At 61.9% G+C, this 8,891-nt stretch overlaps 1 protein-coding gene across 4 annotated transcripts; it reads right to left on the bottom strand.

Annotated features, from left to right (window-relative positions):
• Positions 1–3,031: 3,031 nt before the first annotated feature.
• AP3S2 (adaptor related protein complex 3 subunit sigma 2) lies at positions 3,032–8,063 on the bottom strand. 4 transcript variants are annotated; one of them, XM_062501475.1, is made up of 7 exons: positions 7,995–8,063; positions 7,621–7,712; positions 7,427–7,538; positions 6,557–6,628; positions 3,437–3,548; positions 3,210–3,217; positions 3,032–3,160 (listed from the first exon to the last, which is right to left on the bottom strand). In XM_062501475.1, the coding sequence occupies exons 1-7, from the start codon at positions 8,061–8,063 to the stop codon at positions 3,032–3,034; spliced, it is 594 nt and encodes a 197-aa protein (XP_062357459.1). The 4 variants fall into 4 exon arrangements, with proteins under 4 accessions (XP_062357459.1, XP_062357461.1, XP_062357458.1 ...); XM_062501477.1 differs by lacking the exon at positions 3,210–3,217 and having other exon boundaries at positions 3,441–3,530; XM_062501474.1 differs by lacking the exon at positions 3,210–3,217 and having other exon boundaries at positions 3,441–3,548.
• Between the last annotated feature and the right edge of the window lie 828 nt (positions 8,064–8,891).

Here is an 8,891-nt window from a genome sequence, read left to right on the forward strand (position 1 = left end):
CACTGCTGGCTCTCTCAGTACCATCTCCACCCTGGCTCTGGCCAAGGGCTTTGAGGACAGTCCCCCACAAGCCACAGGTGGCTGGGAAGGTGTCAGGCACTCCGCACAACCCCGTCCCATGCCAGCAGGCCTTCTGGCCCTCCCCACAGCCCCTCGGGCACAGCACACAGGCAGCCCCCACTGGCTGGCCTGGACAGAGTTAATGGGGAGCAGCACTGGGGCGAGGCACAGCACCCACATCCTGGAGTCCAGCGGCACCTGCAGCATTCTGTCCACAACCCCAGAAGAGCCCTCTGGAGCCCAGCCAGCAGCACAAGCATCTCCCACGTCCCACAAGCAGCACAGATGTGGGGCGTCACCCCCGTGGGGACACTCCACACCCTGACACCCCCCCAGAGCCCTCCACACCGTCATGTACGCCCGAAGACACCTCCCTCCCAAAGCCCTGCACAGGGGGGTTGCATAGGGCTCCATAACCCCCCTGTATGTGAACCCCACTGCTGGCCCCACACCCCACAGCCCCCCACATCCCCTTCCCCCGACTGGGCCACCCCTCCCACCTGCACCCTGCGGAGCCTCTGCTTCGGGTGTGACCCCCGGAGCCTCCGCAGCAGCAGAGAACCCCCCTCACCTTCCTGCGCTCAGCCGGGGACAGCGGGGGACAGCGGGGGACAGAGGGGGACAGCCAGGAACAGCCGGGGGACAGCGGGGGACAGCCGGGCGACAGCGGGGGACAGCCGGGGGACAGAGGGGGACAGCGCAGTCCCGCCCGCCCTGCTCCCGCTTCCTGCGCCCCACGTGTGTCTGCCTGTCCTGCTTGTCCTCCTGCCCGCCTCAGCTCCCGCTCGCAGCTCCAGGGGGAGGAAAGCTTCCTACAAAGCTCCAGGGCAGGAACCCGGAGTTCTCGCCCCCTTAACCTCCTGTCTCCCGGCCGGCGGGGTGACAGCACGGGATCCCCCCACCCTGGAGCAGTTCTGAGAGGAAGGGGTGCTGCAGAGCGGGCCTGGGTTTGGGAACACGCTTCGGCGGGCAGAGCTAACCCGGCAAAACCCGGCCCCCGCGGGTGCCACAGAACGGCACGGCACATCTGGGGCAGGCAGTAGCCGGGGGCCAGAAGCCATCCCCAGCACCCAGCCCCATCGCCATCTCCGGACCTGCAGGCGGCTCGCAGGGAGCCCCTGCCCTGCTCAGCCCTTCCCAGGCCGCATCCCCGGCTCGCTCCGGGGCAGGGACGGGTGTGGGGGCCGTGCCCCTCTGGGGCACTCAGCCACAGCCACCGGCTCGGGGCTGAACCTCCTCGGAAGGGGAAATGATGGGCGGGGGGCTCACCCCGGCTCATCCCAGCCTGAACCAGGGCTTGGGAGCAGAGAGCGGCCGAGGGCGGAGGGGCTGCGCTTGCTGGGTCACGGTCACGGTCGCGGTGCTCAGCCTCCCCAGGCCCGCAGGGCTGCGGAGTTGAAGCTCTGGCGAGCCCAGGACGGGGCACTGGGGCCGGAGCTGTCAGCAGAGCCGCCACGGGAGGTGCAGAGGGAGTACATGTGGCCGGACACAACCCGGAGCAGCAGGGGGATGCTGTGGTGTGGGGCCGGACACGGACACTGCCCATGGCAGCCCAGCCCCCGGACCCTCGGTCTGGCACAGAGCAGCCTGCCAGCACCTCGCCAAGTGCCTCGCCATGAGGTGAGCCCGGAGCATCCCCTCCAATTGTCTCGGTCCTGCCAGATTCCACATCCCAGCCCCAGGACACGGCCGGGCTCGATGACTCACCTGCACCCTTTGCCAGCACCTGCAAGAGGAGAAGAAGGAGGAATAGGAACAGGAAGAGGAGAGCCAGTGGAGAACAGGACACAGTAGGTTGCCCAGTTTCTTGACCTGCAGGAGCGCTGATGTGGCTAGTGGCCAGCTGGGGAAGGGTTAAGCTGCAGGGAGGGGAAAATTCCTTCCAGGCAGAGTCACCGTTTCCCTGCCAGGGGAAGTGGAAGCAGAACCCAGAGCACAGCTGGGGAGCAGAGGAAGGGCCCCTGGCCAGCCCCAGGGGCTGGTGGCCAGATGGAGCCTCGACTGAGCCAGGGGCGTGGGGCACGTGGCAGACAGAGCCCATCAGGGTCACTGTGCACCCCAGGACGAGCCCTGCTCCTCCCCAGCCTCAGAGGACCCCAGCCCCACAGCCCCACAGCCAGAGATCTGTCCCAGCTCAGGGCTGCCCTGCCCAGATGCTCTGCAGCAGGGAGAGGGCAGGAACTGGCAGGGGGTGACCGGCCACCAAAGGCCCAAAGCTAGGGACACTGCTGTCACAGCCTGAGCAGGACCATCACCCTCTCCTTACCCGCTGAGAGCAGAGGGTGCAGCCAGACACCCTGCTCTGAGCCCCCTGCCCTTCCCTGGGACATCTGGGACCCCCTTTTCTAAGCCCTGGGGCCTCCACCAGCCAAAAGCCCCCAGGAGAGCTGCACAGATCCCCCCAGCCCCTCCCCATCCAGCAGCAGCCACAGCAGACACAGACACGGGTTCAAGGGCAGTTTATTGGGACATGGGGACACACTCCAGCAGCCCCAGCCTGGCCTGACCCTGCCTGTCCCCCAGGTCACTCTTGCTGCCACATCCCCACTTCAGCATCTCCCCACACACTGTCCCCAGGGCACACAGCAGCCCATGAGTGATCCCCACCCAGTTGAGGCCCATCACAGAGAGCAGGACCAGGGCAGGTGACAGCCACAGCTGGGAGGATGACAGAGCCAGCACTACCGGCACACTTTCACCACTGGGAATCCCAAGAATCCCAGGAGAGGCAGGAGCCAGCTCTTCCTCACAGCAAGGAGAGGCTGCATGCAGGGACAGGGGACACCCTCCTTGCTGGGGGACCAGAGAGCTGAACTGAGCCCAGGTCCAGCAGGAGGGATGCCCCCACCCCGTTCTCTGAGCCCTGACACTGCTCCCTGCCCTCGGCCACCATCAGACCGAGTGCCACATGGGCAGAGCCCCTGGAGGAGCCAGGGACCCCAGCTCTGCTTAGCAGGCAGCCCCCCACCTCTCACATGAACTGTGACAGGTTGGGCACTTTGATGTTGATGTCCCCGATGTTGATGTTGCGGGGGATCTCGGGCAGGTTGATGTTCTTCACGGCGGACACAGCACGGGAAGGAGCAGCTGAGAGGCCTCCCTGGGGACAGAGGGACCGTGACCACCAGTCCCACCCACAGCCCCTCCACAGCCCCATCTTTTATAAATCTTTTATGGCCTGGGTTCATTAACCTTGGCAGAAGAACCACTTCCACATTCTGGCAGCACCATGCACTCCTGAGGCACTGGGAATACCCTGCATACCCCTGTCCCCATGGGCCAACCCATCCCCATGGGCCACCCCTGACCCCATGGGCCACCCTCTCACAGCCCAGGGTCTGTCAGCTCCTGCAGAGCAGAGCTTCAGTGTCACTGCTCACCTCTGCCTTCTCCAGCTTGCCCTGGGCCTCCACCTGTGCCACGATCTCGTTCATGTTGGTCTCCAGCACCATCCCACCAATCACCATCTCCTGCAGGATGTGGTGGACCTGCCAGGGAGAGAGGGAGGAAGGGAACAGAAGGCTGAGGGACCTGTCCTGTCAGGGGCCAGCACTTCCCCAAGGGACACAAATCTACCCCTGATGCCTTCTGAGCTGCCTGGACAGTGGAAGGGTGGCCAAGGTCCTTGGCATGGGGAGCCCCAAAGCTCCACTCACCATCTGTACCCCACTCTAGATGACACCCACCCACCCACCCACCGGGCATAGGGCTGCCCCTGGAGCAGCCAGATGCGACTCATCCCACTGGCACAGCCTGGCTGTGCCATCCCCACACATGACTGCTCCCTCCCTGGGCCAGGAGCCAGGTTACAGCAGGAATGTGTCCTAGAGATGACCCCAGCATGCAGCAGGGTCCTCACTGGGCAGGACACTTGTCCCCAAAAACTCCTTCTCAGAAAGCCAGGCCAGAGTCCAGCCTCTCCACTGTCTCTCAGGAAGGCTGGGACTGTGACATTAGCACAGAAAAAGCACAGAACTGCACAGAACAAAGGGACTCTGCTCCTTTCCTGGGATCCTTCAATTCCAAGGATGAACAGCCAGGCAGGGGCAGTGCAATCACACAGCCAGAGCACGGAAAGGAACATTGCTGACTTGCAACCCCAGAAAGTGCAATCAACCCCAAGGCAACAGCCAGTCTGTGCTGGTGGCTACAACCACCCTGAGCTCCTGCAGCTGGCACAGTTCAGCATTCCCTGCACAGTCAGCAGCTCCCAAGCAGCTCCCAGCACAGGTAATGAATTTATGGGTGCCAGTTTCACTTCCGTGAAAGAATACAGGAGCACTGTTGGGTTATGAGATTGTTTTATGGTTTCAGAGCCAGGCTGCTCTTGTTACCACCTTGTGACAAACACTGCCAGGACAGTCCCAGGGAGAATAAAGTCAAGAGAGAACCCGCTCTGAGGGAATCCCAGCTCTGTGAGGTGATCCCACACAACAGTGAGGTGATCCAGCCCAGGGTTCCCCATAGGTCCTGGAGCAGCAGCAGATGTGTGTGATCAGCAGGGCACAGGGTGAGCCCCAGGGATCCTCCCCAGCCCTGGAACCCCCATCCCACAGCCCAGTCCCAGTGCACACTGAAGCAGCTGGAGAAAGTGGCTCCCATAGCCAAAAAGGATATGGGAGCATCAGGAAATGTTCCTTCAAGATCTGGCTTCATCCCAAGCTGGCTTCAAACCAACAGGGCAGAAATCCTGAGCAAGTTTTGTTTTCCAAGCCAAAGCACAGCACTTCCTGAGCAATCCGTGTCCCCTCTGGGACCCCACAGCTGCTGAGTGCAGCTCACACTCCCCTCCAAGGTGGAAAGCACAACTGAGAGCTGGGCATAGCCCACCCTGAGCCTGCCCTTATGACAGGGGACCCCTGCAGCTCTGAGGCTGGGGCTCCCAAAGCCAACAGCAACAAGCACTGGTGCCACTGGCACCTGACCAATGTCCCCCTCCACCACCCCATGGCAGGAGTAGGACCCCAGACCCACCACAGCTCTGGTCCCATGGCACTTATGCTGCAGGTAGTGCAAGGTGGAACTTAAGGCAAAAAGAAAAATTACAGAATGCAGCCAAAGTTGCACCTGAACCCCGCCATCACCTGCCTGGACAGACATTCACAGCCCTGTTCCAGGAGACACTCATGGCCCTGCCTGGGCATCCACGGGGCGCAACCAGAGCCAGCAGGACACATCACCACATTCCCAGAACCCCAAACCCTGTCCCTCTGCAACCGAACTCCTGGGAGCACAGGAACATGAGTACATCTGAGAAATAAACATGTGCCAAATATAGAAAGAGACCGGAGGACCAACTGGTAATGGCCAAGGCTCCAGTCTAAGCTGGGAAGCAGCGGGAACACTGGATTGGAGCTGGGATCTCCATTATCAGAAACCCTCAGTTCCAGTCTCCTGAGAATGTTCTTCCAGGCAGGAGAGGTCAGAGGAAGGGTGACCCCACTGCTGCTGGCAAAGGTGTGACGTGCTGGGCCCCAAGGCTGTGGGCTGGCTGTGTGGCTCAGTGTTTAACACACAAAGCTCATGGAAAGCTGAGAGTAAGTCTGAGCTAAAAGCTGCTGGGTCCTGCCCATGCCACAGAGTCAGTACCCACGAGCATATCCTCCCCCAGCTGTGAGCAGAGGTGACATGGGTAGCTGCCAACACTTCTCCCACAGCTGCTCAGCCCTCCTTCTTACTTTGATAAACGCTTTTGCTGACAAGATAATCATGCTGTGGTATTTTGGAAAAATTTACAGTAGGGCAAACAGTGAAACGAAAGCCCAAACTCAGCAGCTGGTAACACAGACCAGTCCTGCTCACTCTCCTTCCAGTTCCCCAGCTGGAATCACCAACAAAAAAGGCAGCGTTTTACACATTTTTTTCCCACAATGCTCTTTTTGTTGATATGTTTTTGTCTTCAGCAAAGCAAGAAAATCTTGATCAACAGCAACGCAAGCCCCGCACCCCCAGCCAAGCCTCTCCCTGCTCCAAGCCTATTCCTGGATATCTATTCCCAGTTATCTTCAGCCTTGCAGCCCAGAACATGATCAAAGGGGACGGTTTCCGCCCAGGATCTCCATCCAGCTCAAGAGGAAACATTACAGGCTGTGGCTCAAACCAGAGTTTACCCAGCACTTTGAATTCCAAACACTCCCATTGTTCCTTTCCCTTTTTTTTCCCTGCAGCTGTAGTAAAATGATAATTACCACGAGGTTTCACAGTCTGCCCAGCTCCACCAGTGCTGGCTGTGGAGCAGAGATGAATCACTTGCCCATGGCCACATGGCCCCAGGGCAGCCCCAGGGCAGGGAACAGCTCCCCCAGGCTTGGAGCAGCCCAGCACTCAGGTCTCTTGGGAGGTCATGATGTGAGTGGCTTCTGCAGAGCACAGGCTGAAGGCTTCCCATACAGGATCTCAGTCCCTCCCAAAGTGAGCCCAGCCATCCTCATACTCTGCTGGCCAGCCCCAGCCCAAGAAATGCAGGCTCAGGAGCAGCCCCGAGGCCACCACCCACCTTGTCCATGTGGAAGATGAGGTCCAGTTCACAGACATTCTCAAAGCACTTGTCCAGTGTCTCCACAAACACCTGAGGCAGACAGAGACCAGGCAAGATGGTCACACCAGCCCCATGGAACACTCCTGGCATGGCATAGTGACTGCAAAGCTGGAAGAGGACCTAGGGATGCTGGTGACTGTGACTGAACATGAGCTCAGGTGTGTCCAGGTGGGCAAGAGGCCAGTGCAAGGGAACGGAGCTGGGAAAGGGGCTGGAGCCCCAGGAGTGGCTGAGGGAGCTGAGGGGGCTCAGCCTGGAGAAAAGGAGGCTCAGGGGGGCCCTTCTTCCCATACCCTGGTGTTTAAAGGGTGGCTACAAAGCTGGAAACTCCCTTCATACAAGGAGTGACATGGAAACACATGGAGTGATGGGCACATCATGGAGTGATGGTTCCTCTTGGGGACGCTTCAATAAGGCACAAGAGGAAATTTTTTTTTCAAATAAACAGACGTATAATTTCCATGACGAAGTGAGGGATTCCCCAAAACTGGATATTTTTCACATGCCAGGGTGTTAAGCATTGTCTAGGCCACGCTTTGCCAAGAAAGTCTGGACCAGACAATCCCTGAGGTCCCTTCCAACCTGGGATTCCAGGATCCTAGGATTAATGGTTGCACTTGAAGCTCCCAAGGGTCTTTTCCACACTAAATAATTCTATACTCCTATTTTTAAAAGACATTCCTCAGGTACTCCGTGTGTACCCCCCTCCCCACCACGGTCCCGAGGGCTTCTCAGGCCCTTCAGAAGGGGATGCCATGGGCATGAAACGCCCCTGAGTAGTGCCAGGGCAGGGCTGTGCCCGGGAAGCTGGGCCCTGCAGGGACGCACCTGGATGAGGTCCAGGATGCCCAGCTCACTCTCCGAGGAGTCCACGCAGAACACGAAGTACAGCGTGGCATAGTGCCGGTAGATCAGCTTGTAGTCTGAGCCGCCGAACAAGCTGTGGGGACACGGGCAGGGCTGAGGGCTCAGGGGACAGACAGCACCCCGCGGTGCCAGGGGACAGCCCGGCACGGCCATACCTGCCGCACTCCAGGAAGTTGCAGATGTGGTCATCACGCTTCAGCACCAGGTGGAAGGTGTCACGGATGATCTGCTGCTGCACCTCTTCTGCCTGCCAGAAGGACACGGTGGGTGGGCACCCATGGATCACATCCCACCCGCAGGACCCACGGCCCCCCGCTGTTCCCCGCTGTCCCAGGAGCCCGCGGCTCCGGGTGACAGGCCAGTCCCGGTGCCACCCGTGGGTGACCCGGGGTACCCTGAAGGACGCGACCAGGACACCGGCAGGTGCCGCAGCGACCGCCCGTGCTCCCGGGACAGCCCCAGCCCATGGAGCCCCACGGCGCCCGCAGCCCCGCACTGCCCCCCGGCCCTGTGCCGCCCCGGTGCGCACCAGGTGCTGGTAGAAGCGGACGAGCCGCGGTTTCCCGTGGTTGTTGAAGACGAGGATGGCGTTGATCATCCCGGCGGCGCCTCGGGCCGGGCCGGGCCGGGCCCAGCACTGGCAGCAGCACCGCGGCCGCAGACCCGCTGCGGGAAGCCCCTCGGCCGCCCCGGAAGCGCACCGGGCTCCGGTGGGCAGAGCCTGGCTGACCCCGCGGAGCCGCCGGGAACAATCACAGCCGTTCCTGGGTGGGGGCTCCCCGGCACCGCGCGGCTGCACCGCGGCCTGCCGCCGTTCCTCGCGGCCCGACGAGGCACACGGGCAGGTCTGGAGCGAGGATGCGGCGGCCGCTGCCCGCGCCAGGACCGCCCGGACCCCCGGGACCACTGAGACCCCCGGGACCACTGAGACCCCCGGGACCGCCGCTCCCCGCGCGCGCCGCCAGGGGGCGCACCAGCCGCGCCGGGACCGGCGCATCGCTCAGGGGGCGGGGCTTTGCATTAGGCCACGCCCTCTTTTAAAGGGACATCGACTCTGTCTGCCCGGAGGGGGCGTGCGCGTGGGCACCGGCGCGGTCAACGCTCACCGGCCGCTGCCCGGCCCCGCTTCCGCCCAGCGCGGTCACACACCGGCAACAGCGCCCCGTGCTGGGGAGTGTGAGAAAAGGGCGGGGCAATCCGCGTGCAGCGGCGGCTAGCCACCGGCCCTAACCCGGGGGGCACGGACACGGTTCCTCGGGACCGGCGGGGGACATCGAGGGCAGGGAGAGAAGGGTCAGTGCGCGCCTCGGTGGGCTGGGAGGAACGGGGAGAGGGAAAGGGAAAAGCCACGGGGTGACCAGGAGCAGGAGACCGCGCGTCCTGATTGGCTGAGGCGGCTGCAGCTTCGGGCCTCCGCGTTCTGATT

This window comes from Cinclus cinclus, chromosome 13 (assembly GCF_963662255.1).
Source record: "Cinclus cinclus chromosome 13, bCinCin1.1, whole genome shotgun sequence".
In the NCBI taxonomy this organism is placed as follows: domain Eukaryota; kingdom Metazoa; phylum Chordata; class Aves; order Passeriformes; family Cinclidae; genus Cinclus; species Cinclus cinclus.

Excerpts from the sequence above, each read along its gene's own strand:
- AP3S2 (XM_062501475.1), bottom strand. The coding sequence starts at position 8,063 with ATGATCAACGCCATCCTCGTCTTCAACAACCACGGGAAACCGCGGCTC. Across the intron at positions 7,539-7,620 it reads AACTTCCTGGAGTGCGGCAG|CTTGTTCGGCGGCTCAGACT; the intron begins GTATGGCCGTGC and ends GTGTCCCCACAG. Across the intron at positions 3,549-6,556 it reads TCATCTTCCACATGGACAAG|GTCCACCACATCCTGCAGGA; the intron begins GTGGGTGGTGGC and ends TCTCCCTGGCAG.